Below are 18,612 nucleotides of genomic sequence, written 5' to 3'. Positions count from 1 at the left end.
TTGTATACAGAAAACCCTAAGTAATCCACAAAGAAACCATTAGAACTAATAAACGAGTTCCAAAAAGTTGCAAGATACAAGATCAACATGCAAAAAGAGATTGTATTTCTATACATTTCTGCCTCCTTTATTACATTACAAACACCTAAGAACAAGGGACATTCACTTTGGAAGCCCCTCATTCCCTGTCAAAAGGAGGCAGGCAATAAATGTTCATTTGCTTTGTGATTCGAGTCAAGTTGCTTGGCCTGTTGTCGTTTCCTAGATTAAGAGTTGCTGTAGATGAATGCTAGGTTCCAGTCTAGCTTTGAGCTTTTGTGAGTCTGTGATTTGACTATGTCTAGCTTTGAGCTCAGAGTAGCAGCTAAATGTCAAAATGTGAAAAAGCTTATTTACAGTGGCCAAGACATGGAAACAACGAAAATCTCCTTTGCTACATGAATGGATAAAGAAGTTGTGGTAGGGCCGGCCCGGTGGCTCAGGCGGTTAGAGCTCCATGCTCCTAACTCCGAAGGCTGCCAGTTCGATTCCCACATGGGCCAGTGGGCTCTCAACCACAAGGTTGCCAGTTCAATTCCTCAAGTCCCGCAAGGGATGGTGGGCTCCGCCCCCTGCAACTAAGATTGAACACGGCACCTTGAGCTGAGCTGCCTCCCAAATGGCTCAGTTGGTTGGAGCACAGGGTCTCAACCACAAGGTTGCCAGTTAGATTCCTCGACTCCCTCAAGGGATGGTGGGCAGCCCTGCAACTAAGATTGAACACGGCACCTTGAGCTGAGCTGCCGCTGAGCTCCCGGATGGCTCAGTTGGTTGGAGTGCATCCTCTCAACCACAAGGTTGCCGGTTCAACTCCCGCAAGGGATGGTGGGCTGTGCCCCCTGCAACTAGCAACAGCAACTGGACCTGGAGCTGAGCTGCGCCCTCCACAACTAAGAGTGAAAGGACAACAACTTGACTTGGAAAAACAGGCCTGGAAGTACACACTGTTCCCCAATAAAGTCCTGTTCCCCTTCCCCAATAAAATCTTAAAAAAAAAAAAAAAAAGTTGTGGTAAAAAGAAAAAAAGAAGTTGTGGTATATATACACAATGGAATACTATTCGGCGGTAAATGAAATGGTACCATTTGTGACAACGTGGATGGATCTTGAGATTATAATGCTGAGCGAAATAAGTCAGACAGAAAAAGTAGAGAACCATATGATTTCACTGATATATAAAACTGAAAACAACAAAAGAATAAGACAAAGAAATGAAGGAACAAAAACTCATAGACATAGACAATAATTTAGGGGTTACCAGAGGGTAAGGGGGGAGGAGGGCTGTAGACGAGGGTAAATGGGGTCAAATATATGGTGATGGAAGAACTGACTCTGGGTGGTGAACATACAATGTGAGATATAGATAATATATTACAGAATTGTACACCTGAAATCTGTGTAACTTTACTAACAATTGTCACCCCGATAAACTTAAAAAAAAAAATGTGAAAAAGCTTAGTGGCACTTGCCTCAGAAGTAGCTTCAGTGCCCTCTAGTGGCCATGTCTGGGAACCACAAGCAGAATCACGGAATTGAAGATGGTTAGGCTAAGATTGCAGCTCCACCTCGACCAAAGGCGGGGTAAAGGAGGTTCCCGTTCCCTCTCCCAAGGCAAAACTCCCAATCCAAGGCAATTTCACAGCATTTCCCCGGGGTTCCCCCACCCACTCCCACCCACCCCACTCCGCCCCACAGCTTAGAGCGGGCTGGCCTCTGCTCTGCACAGGCTGCTGCTAGACAAACACTTCCCTGGGTGAGGTGACTCCTCTGGGATTTGGGGCCTGGTTATTGTCGCTGGCCTTAGGCACAAATGGCGGAGTTCCCTAGTACACAGTAGGTGTTCAGTCTTCACAAGCTTAATGCTGAGAATAACGGTGTTTGTGGGGTGGCCTAGGTTAGGGCCAGGGCTTAGCCTGGACCCAGAGGCTAAGGGTCACAGCTAGCCTCAGGCTGGGGCTGGTGGAGCTGAGACTCATCAGGTAACAGGTATTTCCTCCATCCTAAAGGAAGCGTCTGTCCTGAGCTGAGCTCTGTGGCCCTAGGGCACCTGTTCTCTCTGTGCTGCTCGCTCTCCTGCCCACTTGAGAAACTGAGGAAGCCAGCTCCCTGCCCTTCCAAGAGAAGCGCCCCCGCAGACCTCTCTGCTGCCACTTCTTGGTCTTTCAAATCGGCAACGCTGTCTCCTCCCTCTGCACTTGCTGCTCTGTCCAACTCCCTTCTGGCAACTTTCCAGTCCCCTTTCTAGTCCCAGTTCAGGCTTCAAGGTCCCACGTTCTCTGGCTCTTCTTGCTTACTCTCTCCGATGGAGCCAGCTGCCATGCTGTGAGCTACCCTATGGAGAGGCCCATCAGGCAAGGAACTGAGAGTGGCCTCCGTGAACAGCCAGTGAGGAAGTGAATCCTGCCATCAACGCCACGAATGATCTTGGAAGTGGATTCTCCCCCAGTTGAGCCTTGAGATACTGTAGCTTGTGAGAGTCCCTGAAGCAGAGGGCCCAGCTAAGCCATACCTCGACTACTGACCCCCAGAAACTGTGGTCACGGTGTTATTTAAAGCCACTAAGTGTTGGAGTAAGGTGTTACACAGCAACAGATAACTAATATAACACACAGCACCATGTGACCCAAAGGAGCAGGCAGAAAGGAAAAGGCTTGGCAGATAGCCTGGCTGGGGCCGTGATCTTTCCAAGTGTCAGGGGCAAGATGCAGATGTCGCACCAGCAAGAACTCACAGAGGACCTCGTTTTTATTTACTTGTTTAGGAATATACAAAAGTCTGACATGGTACAATGATCTCAAGAGAAAACAGAACACAAAGAGGAAGAGCTGGGTTTCGACCCTGGACCCCACTTTCTCTGAAAGGCACACATGAGTGAGGCTTGGCTTTGGGGGCCTGTCCTGGAACCAGTCTGCTGCTCAGAAGGCGAGGCCCCTCTGTGAACAGGAAGAGGGACCCCTTCCTCACACCCACACTTGGGGGTGTAGGTTAAGCAAACCGAGGCCACTGGGAAGGATGGGATTCAGGCCACGGCGGGGGTGGTGCTGGGTCCATGTCAGCGCTCCCTGAAGAAAACCAGTCCCTCCAATCAGAATGTGGTGGCTGGATAGTCCAAGAGAGGCGTCTGGGACAGCCCTGCTCCCCAGCACGGGACCACCGCCACCCCCATCGTCACTCTGGAGGCCAGTCAGTCCAGGCTCAGATCTGAAAGACTGCGAGTGTGGGCAGTGACTGAAAGGAGAATCACGCTGGAACAGTCCAGATGCTCATCACTGCACTCTTCAAAATGGGGACAACTGTGCCCTCGAGTCTTCCCCTTGGCAAGAGGGACTAGTCCTGCAGTCAAGACAAGGTAGCTGGGAATAGAGGTGTTTGTATGAGAAGCAGCTTCTGCCTCTCATCCTCCAGAGGCAAAGAGCAAATAATACAACTGGCCTGAGTCACTAATGGCGATCTTTCTTCCCCAATTCACCAGGACAGAGTTTTCTCTGTCATTTTGGGAAGGGAAGAAGCGGGGCTGGTTGAGAAACCATACAGGCCCAGATGTAATAGCCACCACCTAGAACAGGACAAACTGGAAGGGAAAGAGCTTGAAAGAGTCACTTTTTCCTTCTTAAAAAAGACCTAACATTGTCATGGTTTAACAAAATTATTATAATTTCTTTTAAATAACCCACAGACATCCATGACGCTTCCAAATTTACAGAACAAAAAGCACCCGAGAACTTGGTAGAAAACAATCTGCAGTAGCAGCTGAGCTGAGGGCTGGCTCAATTCACCTCCAGGACCTCGGTCTCCGGGAGGCCGAACTTGGTCTTGTGCTTGTCGAAGAGCTTCACCAGGGCCTCCATGTACATGGCGTGGTACAGGTCGATGTCCTGCTGGGTCGGATGCTCCAGCTTGGGGATGGTGATGGGCTCACCCACTGCAGGGATGGGGCAGAGGCCTCTGGTTAGTCAGTGTCACGCAGCCCAGCCTCCCTGGTATCCCTCATAATGTTGATGGCAGCAACCCTGTTCTACGTGCCACCCATGTGCCAGCAGCTGTGCTGAATGTGGCTTTTACAGAGAAGACGGAGGCCCAGGGGCATGGGAAGGGACCTGACCAAGGACACAGAGCCACTAAGCAGCGGGTTGGATGAAGACAGGCTGCACCCACTGCACTCAGCTGGGAGGGAGCTCCTGCGAGAGCTGTGGGGTCAGGCAACGGCTCTGCTTTTGCCCTGCTCTGGGAAAGTCACTTTGCCTCTCTGAGCCTTAGTTTCTTCGCCTATCACACAAGGACCCTTCCTCATAGGGCTTGGCTAAGGATTCTGTGAAATACATGACATGCTTTGAGAAGGGAGGTAAGGGCAGGAGCGGGAGGAGGAGACCGACAGTCATACTTCTGTGCCTTGTTTTATTTCCTCAGTCCTGTTTCATCTCTATACCCAACTTATCATGAAGTTCTGTCAAAGACAGTTCTGAGACTTCTTCCAAGTTCACTGCACTCTTCTTCCATCTCTGCTGCCATTGCTTCGGTCTAAGCCACTGGCTACCACAAAAGCCTAGGGACTGCACTGGTGGCTTCCATTTTTGCCCTTTCTAACCCATTTTCTATTCAGCAGCCCCAAGGATCACTTTCAAATGAGACTCTGAACCTTCCTTCCCCAAAATCCTCAAGCAGCTTTCCACTGTTAAGGTGAAGAGCAAATTCCTTTACACTGTCCACAGAACCCTCCCTGTCTAGCCACCCCTGAGCATGAAAATGTCCCTGCAGCCTTGGGGAGATCAGAGCTGGTGTGAAATTTGTATACAACAAAAGTCAAGAGTGAGTCTGGGTCACGTGACCCAAAATGCAGGAAGTGGTCTCTGTGTAAAGTACAAAGCAAAACACCTGGCCCTGATAATTCAAAGTATCTATGTGAGCTTCGGCCCCTAAAGTCCATGGTTTGTGGCCCACTTGCTCCTGTGTGAACCGTTAACACACACACACACACACACACACACACACACACACACGGAGAGATAATTCTTTGGAATCCTCTAAATGGTCTCAAATAAACCCAAAACAACATAGCTGAGAGCCAAGTGCAGCCAGTTTTTTTGCTACACATCTCACAGGCCTATGCTCCAGTCACATTGATTTCTTTCTGTTTCTCGAAAATCTCCAGTCTTGCTGCAGGAACTTCACTTAGGCTATGGTTTCTGACAAAAACTCTCTCCCTTCCCCTCTTTTGCTGGGTATTTCCTATTCAGCTAACAGTGTAAGAATCACCTCCTTCTCGGGGTCCACTATGACCCCCAAAGCACCCTGCGTATCCCCCTCATCCCCTGTGAGTGTTTGCTGTAACAGGGTCTTTCCTGAGAGCCCCCTGGGCTCTGCAAACACAGAACTGCTGGGTCTTCTTTGCTGACCTGGCACAGCTCGGCTCACAGTAATGGATCTATCACCCATCTCCATCCCTCGCCAATCATTCCCATATGGCAGCACCCAACACGTGCTCGTGGTTTAGAGCATGGACATCAGAGCTGGGTGGCCTGGATTTCAATCCTAACTCTGCTACTAACAAGCTGTGTGGCACCCCGAGTTCAGGGTGTGCAAGCAGGGGGGCTCACCGACGGTGGTGATGGGCTTGGAGTAGGGCACCAGCCCCCAAGTGTCGGATGAGAAGAGGCCTCGGCCATGGAAGATACATGGGGCAAAGCCGATGTACTTCTGGAACTTCTTCTGGACCCATCGGCCCCAGGAGCCCTCCTCAAAGATCACCTGCTTGTAGACCTCATTCTCTCCAAAGGAGTAGGTAGGAACCAGGTCGGCTCTGGAAGGGAGAAGCCAGGGTCTGTCACACCCCATCACTGGCTTTAGGTCCTCCTGTCAGCCCGAGGTCCTGGTCGCCAGCCAAGCTCCCCTCCCCCAGGGCTGTACCAGAATCACCTGGGGGACCCCAAACCACATGTCCCCTCACTACCAGGGTAAGAAGGGCCTTCTGCCTGCCCCTCCCCCCATTAGTGACAGGGGAGCGTGTTAGGGCTTTGGGACAACAAGGCAAAGGGAAGGCTGAGGGACCTGCTTTCAAATGCCTCTTCTTTCTCATCCTCCCTCTGCGGGAAAGTTCTCCCTACCCCACCCCCAGCCTACACCTCTCTCAGTTCCGTGTCACAGCCCTCAGCATGCTGAGCTGTCACTGTCCCTTCTCACTTCCCCTAACCCTGAATGTAGGGACTGGGTGTGATTTGATGGCTGGGCCCCGAAGGGCAGCGTCTTCTGAAGGTCCTAAGGAGACAGAAAGGAGGGCAGGGGCGGGGGGGTTGGGGGTGCTAGACAGTCAGTGCCATCCCTAACTTGTGTGTGACTGCAGGCTGCATTCTCTCCCACTCCAGCCACATCACTACTCAAGGGCCATCACCCCAGGGCCCTCCTCCTGGGTCGCACAGAGCCCAGATGTGGGAAGAAACAGTGGACCTGGAGTCCAAAGAGCTTGGCTCTGCATTTTACAGTGCAGCCCTGACGGGGTCGCTTAGTCTCAGTTTTCCCAAATGGAAAATGGGGATGTCACCACCGGCAGGACTTCTGTGGAATCAAAGGAGACTTAGAAGTGCATATGCTTTGTCAAATGAAATGTGGCTCAACAGGTGGCTACCCAGAATGTGCCTCTGGTTTTCTAGAAAAGGTCACAAAAATCCAAGCTGCCCAGTTCTTCCCCACTTGTTCTCAGTGTCACTCCTCCAGGAAGCCTTCCTTGATCCATGCCATGCCATCCTCCTTCCTGGTCTCTTGCTCTCCTGGCAAGAGAGCATAATCCTGGACACGGCATAATCCTGCATATGAGTCTGGCTTCTCAGCCCACCTGCGAGGACCAGGCTGCATCTGTGCCCCACGCAGACACGCAGGCTACCCTTGGCCAAACTTGGCCTGAACCTGTGGGCTCCAACCACCCCTACCCCACAGGACGGGGAACTCCTTTCTGTGCCTCCTGGGGTCTAGGCCCTGCCTGCGGGAGCCAAGGGACTGCTGCCCTGGGCAAAACAAAGCTCCGGAGGGGTGTGTGTGCACATGCACGCGTACATGTGTGGCAAGGCGCTTACCCGTGACGCAGGGCCAGTTTCACAAAGCCCTTCCGGTTACGCAGGGTGACCGCATTCTTGCCGGGCCTAGAACTCAGGGACTCGGCTGCACCCCCTACTACGATGATAATGGCATTGCCACTCCCATTCTTTGAAAGTAAGTAGTCTATGGTGTCCCGGTTCACAGGGCAGATGCCTGGGGGAGGACGAGACACACAGTCAGGGCTGCCCATGGATGCCCGCCCTACCCCTGAACATGTATAAAAGGAAAGAGCCCTGGACTTGGGTCCAGACCTAATCCAGCCACTCAGAAGATGCACGGTCCGTGTATAAGCTATTCTTTTTCTGAGCTTTGGCTTACTTATCTGTAAAACAGGAATAACACAAGGTTGTTTAGGGAACTCATTCATTGAGAAAATACTCCCTGAGGTCTTAACTCTACCAGGCCGGTGCCAGGCTCTGGGGACCCTAGTGAATCGGGCTAGTGGGGGTCACAGGCAGGGGGATAATGACAGAGCCATGGACAACAATCAGGTTGTACAGGGGGCAGCAGAGGCACTGGGGCGCCCGGAAAAGGAGTCAGAGAAGCTTCTGAGGGAAGAGGTTACCCCAGTTGAATCCTGAAGGCCATATGAACAGCTCTGCTGTCCAGCCCTAACCCACCGTGTCAGGGGCAGGCTGCAGCTGTCAGCACAGGACCGGTCACCGCAGCACGGTGTATTCCTAGCTTCCTAGCTTCTGTCACCTGGCTTGATGGAGAGGCTGAGGACCCGACAGTGGAACCCAGCAAGGACAGGCAGAGGTGAATTCTCACCTCCAGACATCAGGTACTCCCTCAGCACTGGCATCCGGAAGTTGCCAGCCAGTGTGGCCAGGTAGGGCCTTATGCCAGGGAACTTCTTGCTCACTTCCGTGGCCTCTGTGCTGAAGTTGCAGAAGGCGCCCAGGCCCATGATGCCGTGGGGGTGGTATCCAAAGATATAGTTCCTCGTGGTCAGCAGGTTGTGTGTCTTCACCAGCTGCAGGGAAAACTTTGGGTGAGAGGAAAGTGGCCACGAGAGGGGTGCTGGGGCACGCCTACAAGTAGGGGCGGGGCTGAGTATGCCACACCCCCTGGCACTCTGGGCCTGAAGGACGGGCCTCACTCTCCACACGTGACCTCACTCACAGCACTGGGGCCACAATACCTGGTGCTCAGTGGTCACCATTTGGACTATACACCATTTGGACCCTGTGAAGAGTGAGGGAACTTTCTCCCGCCAAACACCCCGGGTCCTCTTATTCACATTCTGCCAGCCTCCTGCCTTCCCTCCCTCGGGGCCCATCCCCCTCACCACAGCCAGAGTGACTGTGCTAAAACCCAGTGCAACCCCTGTCACTCTCCAGCTCCCCTCAGGGTCAAATCCAAGTCTCTTAGTCTGGCTAGGGTAGGGACAGTGCAGCTGGCCTGAACGGAAACTTCCTTGCAGGCAGCCAGGTTCAGCTCGGGTTCTGATGCACGAAGGACAAGGGTAAGCAACAGACCGTGTGCCAGCCGCAGTGGGGGCGGGGGAGGTCAGCTGGATAGCGGCAGCTGACCTGTGGTACTATCAACAAAGCTGCCCCGGGATGCTCTGGAGAATGATTGGCTTCCTCAGGGCCCACCCCCGGCCCTGGGGCCATGGGCTTGGCGGAGGGGGGGTGGTGCAAAGTTCCCCTAAAACGTAAGCAACAAGAGGCTCTGCTGCACAACACCCACAGGCCCTGTGTTACAGGCCCCGTCTCACAACAAACAGTGGGGGTGGAAGGGCTTTGGAGGGGTGGAGAGTACCCGTATTTTGCTCAGAAAACATCACTTTTTCTTTTCTGATTACAAAAATAATGAATAATCAGAGAAGTTTCAAAACACAGGAAAGTAAAAACAAAAGCACCTGTCATACCTCCATTCAGCTAAACCACTCTGACATGCAGAGTCTTTTTTCTACTCAAATATACACATTTTTAAACACACACACAAAATTGAAGTAATGTGGCTGATACCATTTTTCTGTAATTTCCTACCCAGCATATCATACCTATTTTTCCTCATCAGAACTGCTCAGGAACATGTCTTCTCATGGCTGTATTATCCTATCACATAGCTCAGGCTACACGTAACAGATCGATAAGCAAACCTCAACTGGTAGTCCTTTAAAAATCTTCCAAAATTTCCCTCAAAAACAATGCTTCCATGAATACCTTCTTTTTATCCACGTCTGATGATTTTCTTGAGACAAACTTCTAGAAATACAGTTCCTGAGTCAAAGGATATGAACACTTCGGTCCTGTGGACTGCCCTGCCTCTCTAGAGAGGTGGCACTGATGGCACTGCTACCTGCAGAGCTTGAAAGTGCCCACTTCCAAGCACTGGTGCCAGCTGGAAGCAGAGTCCCTGGCCATAGGCGAAATATCAAGAGCCTGGATTTTTCCATGACTCCAAATTTGGGAACCTCCTAGTTGAGGGAAGGACCTTATGCCCAGTTTCGGGGGAGGGGGTGGTGGTGGTAGGCTTTGGGAAAACTGAAATCTGAATCTTCAGGTAAGGAAGGCTGGAGGTGGGTGGAAGCCAGGTTGGCTGGCACCATTCACAGCTCTGTAACTGCCAGTACGTGTAAGGGTGAGCAAGACTCCCCTGCGTTTTACCCCGTTGCTTTGGGACATTCTTACTCTTTCTTCCAATCTGCCTTTGGCAAACAGATTAAAGCTGCTCAAAAACCCAACCAACTCTTAGCTGGAACTCCACAAGCGGGGAACAGCTGCAGCTTAATCCACGGCTAGTGGGGTGGGAGCAGTAAGGGCATCGAATGGGAGCCCAGCTTTATGAGTTCTGCAAGATGGTTGTTCTGAGGTTTTGCCTCCTAAAGAACAGGCCAGCCCACCACATGAGCTCTCAGTAAAGCTAGAATGAAAAAGCAGCATGTACCCGTTTCCACGAAAAAGGAAAGCGCTGACATTAAGAGCCGAGGCAGCCAGTACCATACTGGAAACTTGCTCCTAAGCGGCTGGCTGGGCCTGGGAGCCCAAAGAACAGAATGGGTCAGAAGAGCCCTTATCTAGCCCATTCCTTTCATTACAAGGTGGAAACAGAGACCTGGAGAAAGGAGTTGCTGCTTTCCTGGAGGCCACGGTGACACACCCTCCACCTTTAAGGACTCAATCCAGCTGTGCTTTCCCTGGGACCTGGGTTGTAGCTGTGTCACCTGGTGGAACCCTAGCTGGCTCTTTAAATCATTTCCTGCTCCTCCAAGCCTCTGTCTGGTGGAACATTCAGGTAAATGACGTGCCCTGGGGCGCAGTGCAGGTTAATGGCTCTTGGTACAGTACCTAGAAGAATGGGTATTTGGCGCAGGTTTGATTTGTCTTTGTGCCATGCTTCCCTCCCCCTAGGACTGAACAGAGTGTCCATTCCAGAGGGACGAGGAAGGACACTGCTGATGAAGTCTCTGTTGACAAGCCTGCCATGTGTCTGTCCCCCGATTGCTTCCTATGATAAAGTCTCAGTCCAAGGGGGTGGCCAGGCCTGCCTGCTGGCTCACATGGGCCTGGAACACATTCCTGGCAAGTCACGCCTCACAGACTGCCTCCCAGGGCAGGAAAGGTGCTCAGATAGGCTTGTGCCACCCTGGCACCATCTAGAGGGAAACTCCGAACCAGAGAAGAACAGAGACTCGCCTGAGCTCACATAGCAGGGCACGGTGGCAGAGGAACGCAGGAGAGAGAACCTGTGCCCTGAAGCAGACAGCCTGGGTTCCTATGCCAGCCCTGATACTGACATGTTTTGTGACCTTGGGATAGTCTCTTCTCTCTGTGAAACGAGACAGATGGATGATTCTAAGCTCCAAGAGCCTTCCCTCATCTCCTCTCCAAAGAGCCTCCCTATACCTCAGGAAGCGGGGACCTAGGGACTGCTCACTCCTCCCCCAGGAAGCCAGCAGTCCTGGTGGCTGTTGCTAACACAGGAGCTGCACCTCTGCTGGGAGAAGGGTGCTCTCTGGGCCAGCTGAGCTGCTCTGATGGCAAAGAGCCACGAGCTTACCCAAGAAGGGAGAGGGGGAGGTGTGGGTAAGTGGGTGCAGATCACTACACAACCATTGGCGAGAGGCTGGGAAAAGGGACGAGACAAGAGGGTCACACACGGCTCCACAGAATATCAGCTCTGATGTCAAGTCACCAAGGCCCAAATCTCTCCCAGGAGAGAGGAGCCTGAGACCCCAAGGGGCAGGAGCTTGGCCTAAGTCACCAGCAGGCAAGAGAAGAGCCCAAGTTCGACGTGCTGGCCTGCCTCAGGCCATATGGCTTTGGTCCTGGGGCCCAGGGGACCTCCCAGGGCCAGCTCACATGTGTCTCATGGCTCCAACTCCCAGCCGACTTCTTGGAACAGAGGCGTGATCAGGGACACTAGACTTTGTTTGGTTCTTCTGGAAGAGCAAAGATCAGTGAGGAAGGGCATGTGCCTGGCCTAGTTCTGATCAAGTCCTCAGGTCACCCTCTTCTGGGTAGAGGGGCCTATCGGCCTTGAGAAGGCTTCCTGAGGGGCCAGCTACTCTGAACACTGGGGCCTGGCTCCTGAGGCGACGGCCCTAGGTGGAACAGGGTCCGTCCACAATCCCTCGCAATTAACCATAACTTACCACTTTCTATCGTGTGAACAGTTCCGTTTTGCACATGAGGCTAATTAGGCTCAGTGAACTTGAGAAAGTGTGCCTGTGGCCCCATGGGCAGAAAGTGACAAAGTCTAGCAGGATCCATTAGATGGTGAGCCCACCTGAGGGCAAGGACGAGGGCTGACTCGTGTGTGTCCCCATGCCCAGCACACTGCACAGGGAACAAAAATTACTGGTTGGTAAACAGAGTGACAGAACAGGAACTCGACCCAGGTCTTTACCAGCAAAGTAGAGAGAGGGAGACCCAGGAAATGGGGCTCAATCCGATGGGGGGAAATCCGGGATTCAATCTTTCCCAGAGAAACAGGCAGTGGGAATTCAATGGGAAAGAATCTGGGGCCCGGCTTCTGGTACTAACGCTGGCAGGGGCTCATTGTGCAACCTGGACCCGTGCCCCTCTTTGGGACTGACTGTTTCTTCACCTCCAAAAGAGGGAACTTTATGATGTAAAGAGAGGGCTGGGTCCTATGACGCAACATCCTTCTAGCAACAACAGCCTTGAATTCCTTGCAGCCAGAGAGATGGAGTCAGGGAAAGGGAGGAGCGCAGACCCCAAAGGTCCTGGAAAACGTGGGCGCAGGCTGGAGTGGGCAAAGGGAGCTGGCCCTGGAGCCACCCCACAATACCGGGTGCAGTGGAGGAATGTGGTGTGGGGTCACCCAGCCCCCTCCCTCAGGCAGCAGGCCAGCATGTCTCAGTCACTGACTCACAACAGCAAACACACACCGCCCTGCGTCATGCACACTTTTACACTCACACAGGCTGCCACGACTGCTCTTCAGACTCCCCTGCCTCCTGCTGGGTTACCTCAGCAGCTCGGGTGTGCCAGGGCTGGGGCACAGAGTGACCTGGCCAGACAGGCCTTTCCCCTACAGGGAACACCTTCGGGATTCTGCCAGTTATCCCCAATCCAGCAGCATCGCCCACGTGCACCGGGGCCCAGATGCACCTGCCTTGCCAACCTCGCTTGCAGCCCACACGCAGGGGGACAGAGATGAGATTGAGAGCCAGACCACACCACCATTTATCCTGTCAGGACCTGGAGGTGGGCCCCAGAGACGACAGGTGCTCAGAAGACTAGTGTAAGGGTCCCAGAGAAGCCAATGGTGCAACAGGGAGGAAACCCAGAGACCAGCTTGGTCTAAACTTGCTTCATGTGGAAAAACTGCACCCTGGAAGGGATGGTGCCTCCCCCAGAATCATACTGGGCTTTTCCTGCCTCTGTCCTCCAAGCTTGAGGGAAGGCTGAGCGCCTGCTCAAGCTTATTTCCCACGGCTCTGCTGCACACAGGGGAAGCATGCAGAGGCGGGAAGAGCCCAGACTTTGAGGCAAGAACAGCGATTAGAATCTTGGTTCCACACCCCACTAGCCTCAGTCAGCTTTGCTAGTCTGACCTGCAGCTTCCTCTTTTGCAAAAAAGGGATAAGGTTAAGACCCCTCACAAGGTGCTCTGAGAGTCAAAGGAGACTCCTTGGGGAAAGACGCTGGCTCCTAGGATGCTCCCAATAAAGAGAGAGCCTCCGTCTGCACTCCACAGGCTTCCTCTCAAACCCGGTGCCTACGCTCTCATTGCTTTCCCTGCCTCTTCAGTGCTGCTTATCTTTAGGACGCAGTTCTAGGAGCAGCTACTCCAGAAGCCTTCCTCAAGCCCTTCAGCAACTAGGGACTCTTCCTTCACTACCCATCAACTTTCCTGGGCCCTCATTCCCACGGTCATGACCCCCAGCGACCCACCCGTGACTGGCTGAGAGAAGTGGTATTTCTGTTAAGAGCTTGAGAAGGAAAGAAAGCCCGACATAGCACGTTGCTATGCTTGGTTCAGTGATATCCTCGGTTCAGGCCAGATGAACTTGGACTACTTTCATATTGCTCTTGATTAATTACCTCCATTTTAAGTTATGCCTTTAATAGTCACTGAAAGGCATACAAACAATGGCCATAATATCTGCTATTATACCTGCTCTTTATATCACTCAAGAGCTCAGTGCCCGAAACATCTTTTAGATCCAAATGCTACAATGAGTCTTGTTTCCCCAAACAAGGCCCAACAATGATCATGTTTCCCATTTTCCTTGGCTGCCAGGAAGCTCAAAGCTAATGATAAAGCTCAACCACCGCCACTTTGTTGACCCTTATGGCTGAAATTTTTCCCCCCAAGTCTTGATTTTTCTTTTTACCTGGTATGGCATTACACGCATCCCAAACTGCTCAAATCCGGCATAAGTGCTATAGAGACTGCACTGCTACTCATAGTGGAAGATGTTGCATGGTTCAACTTAGCACATGTAGTCACTACGGGTGGGTAGGTTACAGCTGAAGTTCCGATTTCCCATCCATTCCCACCCTCCCAAGATAATACCCACAAGTCTTTACCTGGATGGGAAAGTAGTCTCGAAAGTAGCGCCACACAGCCCAATTTCGGACCCATTCTGACCTCCTGCCACCTTCCAGAGAACAAAACACAGTGTTGGGAAGGAGCGGGAGTCAGGAATGGTGACATTTGTGTAAGGCAGACAAGATAGAACCAGTGAAAGCCTGAGGCAGGCGACTGTCACCCTAGGCAGCACCTCCCTTCCCCCTGGGCCCCTTTCCATGTTTGCCCCTCATCTTATGCAAACCTTTGACTGAGTGTAAGCCCCTACGAGGACCAGGATGGTGTCCTTTGAGGAGCTTTTAACCGCCACCCCTCCAAACCACACCCCGGCTAGTCTAATGCTTTTCATATAGTAGGTGTTAAGGAAAAAGAAGCAGCCTTTGAAACCTCAGCTTGTGCAGGAGGGAGGTTCCTTGGGAGTGGGGGTGGGGCAAGGAGATCCACGCCCTTACCTTTCTTGGGTGTGTTCCAGTCAAACACCAGCCAGGTGAAGTAGAGCACAGCGATGAGCCAGCAGTCGGTGCAGAATATGTACATGAGGATGACGCTGCAGGCCACTCCTGGTGGGCAGGCAGATGATTACAGGTCAGGCCCAGTGCTCCCTGGGCAGGCCTCACTCTCCTCCCTGGGCAAAGGCTCACGCAGTGATGGCGTGAGCGTTTACTGCGGCACTAAGCTAGGCACAGCCGGGGCCGTGAGCATAGCCTGGCGAGGAGCGTTCTCACGGGGACACGAGCCTCATCGCCTAGACTGACAGACTATTCTGGCGTCAAATGGTCCATGAGCTCCAGGGTGTCTGGGCAATCGCACCAGAGTGGGTGAACTTCAGCTTCTTGTAAAGCTGCCCTTCGAGCTGTTCTTTCTGTCTCCTCCTTGCACGTTCTCCTCACCCCAGTGCCCAACACAGTTACCGTGGACAAGGGGAGGGACCTACTAAGTGAATCCATGTCCCCGGATGTGGGTCGAGCTGAGCCACTGTCTCAAATGTGAAGCCAGTGACTTTTACACCATGTTAGAGATGACAGCACTGAAGTTCTAGGAGAGGGTAACTTGCCCAAGCTCACCCAGCAGGACAGGGGCAGAACCAGAATTCAACCCATAATCTGCACCAGGCTTTAGAAATTCATCGAAAGTCAGAAGCGCCAGGCTGCCACTGGAGGGACGTGGGAGAGGAGGCTTCCTGCCCCAGGAGGAGGGCTGGCCACTTCCTTCATCACAGGGAGTTGGGCAGTCCCAGGCCAAAGCCTGGAGCCCATCAGCACCCCCAGAAGCCCCAGCAGGACACTGCGGAGACTCCCTGGGGCCAGCTTTCATGTGGTCACGTTGCTCTGGGCCTGCGGGCCATGATGTTGAATAACCTGGCACAGAGAGGAAGGACGGTGCGTGCCAAGCCTGGTTTACCTCATGACTCGACCCTACATGCCCTCATCAGGGCTTCTACCCAGTGTTTCCCCAGCCTTCAAGGCCTAGCGCAGACATCACCTCTTCCAGAACTGTCTTCCATTATGATGCTATCCTCCCATACGGATCTCTCAGCTCTGGATTCTCCACACGGAGGGGGCGGGGCACATCTTCGCTCAGCACAAGGCCAGGGGCAGCAAGTACTCATGCTGGGTGGGAGCATGGCCTCCATCCAGCACCCTCTCCACCGCCCTGGGAGGGACGCCAACCCTTGCTGTACACCCACCCTCTGCCGGGCATTGCCACTGGTCAGGAGCGCTCTAGGGCTGCCTAGCTCTGGATCCCATGCTCTCCTCTCCCCACCATGGCTGAGCCTCCTCTGGTTTCCCGAGGGAGAAGGGAGGGTCAGCACAGGCTCTCCATGAGTCCACGGGCAGGAAAACGGCACAATTCAGTCCTGCTCTAGACTCATGACTTAGCCTCTCCCCAATGTAGCTGAAAATGGTAGAACTACCTGGGGAGGGGCAGTGAACATCCAGTGACCAGGCGTCTGGTTTTTCAGGACCAGTTGAGGAGTGTGACCTCACAGCTGGGGAAGATGAGTTTCTAGGGAGGCCTCTGCAGCCTCCAAAACTCTGGGAAAGGCGAACTGAAGTACTTGACGCAACGTGGTGAATGGCTCCGTCTAAGTTAAAGCCACTTATGAAGTCACTCACACTGTTGAGCAGTTTGCCTCTGGCCCCCTTTCTTAGGCGTGGAAAAGGGCCCCATTAGCCCCCTAGATTCCACAGGTATCCAAGCTCCTTCAGAAACCAGATGGAAGCTCCAGGTGGGCCTGGCGGGGCTGTGAGGTTCAGGCCAGGGTCGGAGCAGCCTGGAAACCCAGCTGCCATCAACCCCCTAACTCTCCCCAGGGGTCGAGGGACCAGAGGGGCTGAGCCCACTGCCTACATGTCTGGGTTTTCTAGAAAGGTGGGAATCCCGACCTACCATCCTCCCTCTGGTGCTAAGGCATCCTGGATGGGGGACAAGAGAACAAACAGATGGAGAGTCCAAAGACTGCATTCTAGCTCCAGACTCTCCGCCCAGAGGGCTCACTCCCCTAACCCGTGTGTCCACAGCCCCTCTCCCACAGCACTCATCTGTCCTCATTATCTGCCTCCCCCATCAGACTCCTCCCAGCAGACAGCCCTTCAGCCACCGAGCTCCTTGGGAGTGGGAACTGGGTCAGGTTAAGCTCTGCAGCCCCAGTAACCAACACCAGAAAGGTCGATTGAGCAAAAAGTGATCTCAACCCACCAAACTACTTCCCTTACTCAGAGCCGAATTCCAGCCCTCCTCTGAACAATGGGCTCCTTGCTCCACCCTGCTAGGCCGGTGGGTGGGTCGGTGGGTGGGTCGTGAGCTGGAAACTGCTTAAGGGCCCTGCTGGCTCCACGTGTGGAAGGCTGGGGACCAGCTGCAAAATCACCCCCTCCCCACACATCACGATGCGGCTGGCGGCCCTGAGGCCCGTGAGCAGGGCAGCCTGTGACTGCTCCATGGCAGAGCGGCAGCAGAGGGCCCTGTGGAGAGCACGGACATGCTCTGCCATGAAGCCCTGGCTTGCTGCTCACTGGCCGCGGCCCGGCCTTGACCCTCAATTTCCTTACAGGGTGTTGGGAAGATTACACGTGACAATATGTGAAGAGGACTTAACACACAGTTAAGTGTCCAATCAAAAGATCCATGGCCTTGGATGAAAACAAAAATGACATCTTCATTTTTACCCATTTCTCCTGGAAATTTAGTATTTCCTTCATTTACAAGTGTAATGGACCACAGTAGTATTAGCAGTACTGTGATACCAACAGGAAACAAAGGTGTTTTCATATTACATTTAGAGCAGTTGCAGATGTTTTGAAAAATCATTTCTTCTCATCACTACTTAAGAATTATAGTAATGATTATACCTGCTTCTAAATCTTTTTTTTTACTGTAATAATAAAAAGCAGGTGTGACTATATGTCTAATTTGATTTCTTAATGTATGCATATTTATATTTCAGTATCACTGGATTCCTTTGAAATCCAATGCACTTTGTATTACATATTTGAAAACACTGAGAAAGGTTTATAGCCATTATCAAAAGGCTAGATAGAGGGGGTCCACGGTAGAAAAGCGGTGAGTCTCTCTGCTCCAGAGGGAGGCTGATGGGGCCACAGAAGCCTTTGCAGCACAAGGGGAGCCTCTGCCAACATATTTGGGTGGCAGCAGGAGGGAGTGGCTGGGCTCCTCTGGGCAATAATTAGCAGCAGCTCAGCAGACCTGCCTGTCCAATCAGGCGTGGCTCCCACCTACATGAGGGTTTCAGGAAGATGCTGGGCTGGTTTCTGGGCTGTGGTTGGGCTTGACGGATCGTTAACCTACAGCTCGGGGCCAGTGCTCTCATGTGCTGCATGGATTGAGGTTCTACCAGCTGCTTAGCTCCCTATCAATCAAGCTCTGACTCACTCAGGCAGAGAGAGAGGTGGCTTCTTGGTGTAAATGGGGACAAAGGGAGTTGGTGCAGCAGCGAAGGCAGGGGTCAGGGAGGCTGGAATCCACTGGGTCTTTTCTTGGTCCCACTACTTCTTTCTCCTGTGATTCTGGGCAAGGCTCTGCCCCCATTGGGCCCCTGCTTCCTATCTGAAAATGGAGGGATTACACTGTGCTCTCTACTCCAGGATTCTAATAAGTGGCCAAATGCAGGCTGACACGGGGGTCTGAGCCCCTAGGGAGCAGTTTAATTTGCTCTGTTCCCCAGACCAGTGCTTATCTTTTTGAAAGTGTCCACGTAAGAATCTGATGACAGCAATTACCTTTTACCCCAGGAAAATGTGCACATACTCTCACATATAATTTCGCACTGAATTTTAGGACCCCGTTTAATGGACCCCGTTAAAGCCTGCTCTTAGGCCTAGAGATGAAGACTGGTTATTTCATACCAGGACCAGTAATTCTGGGCTCCCCAGGAAGGTGGGCTCCCTGGTGAGTGCTCTGGGCTTCCACTCAAATGCCAGCTCTGTGCTTAATGAGCTTCACAGTCTCACT

The 18,612-nt window shown here is 52.7% G+C and overlaps 1 protein-coding gene across 2 annotated transcripts in view; it reads right to left on the bottom strand.

Moving 5' to 3' along the window:
- Positions 1-2,762: 2,762 nt before the first annotated feature.
- DGAT2 (diacylglycerol O-acyltransferase 2) overlaps positions 2,763-18,612 on the bottom strand; it is a 32,198-nt gene continuing 16,348 nt past the window's right edge. For both annotated transcript variants that reach the window (XM_033120122.1, XM_033120121.1), the window contains 6 exons: positions 14,592-14,699; positions 14,139-14,209; positions 7,897-8,101; positions 7,104-7,278; positions 5,634-5,836; positions 2,763-3,961 (listed from right to left, as the gene is read on the bottom strand). In XM_033120122.1, coding sequence (XP_032976013.1) covers positions 3,807-3,961; positions 5,634-5,836; positions 7,104-7,278; positions 7,897-8,101; positions 14,139-14,209; positions 14,592-14,699 — 917 coding nt within the window. In that variant the 3' untranslated portion in view covers positions 2,763-3,806. The remainder of the gene's footprint in view (positions 3,962-5,633; positions 5,837-7,103; positions 7,279-7,896; positions 8,102-14,138; positions 14,210-14,591; positions 14,700-18,612) is intronic.

Source organism: Rhinolophus ferrumequinum, chromosome 11, assembly GCF_004115265.2.
Source record: "Rhinolophus ferrumequinum isolate MPI-CBG mRhiFer1 chromosome 11, mRhiFer1_v1.p, whole genome shotgun sequence".
Taxonomy (NCBI): Eukaryota; Metazoa; Chordata; class Mammalia; order Chiroptera; family Rhinolophidae; genus Rhinolophus; species Rhinolophus ferrumequinum.
Note: the sequence above shows the minus strand (reverse complement) of the source record. Positions and strands in the feature narration are given on the sequence as shown.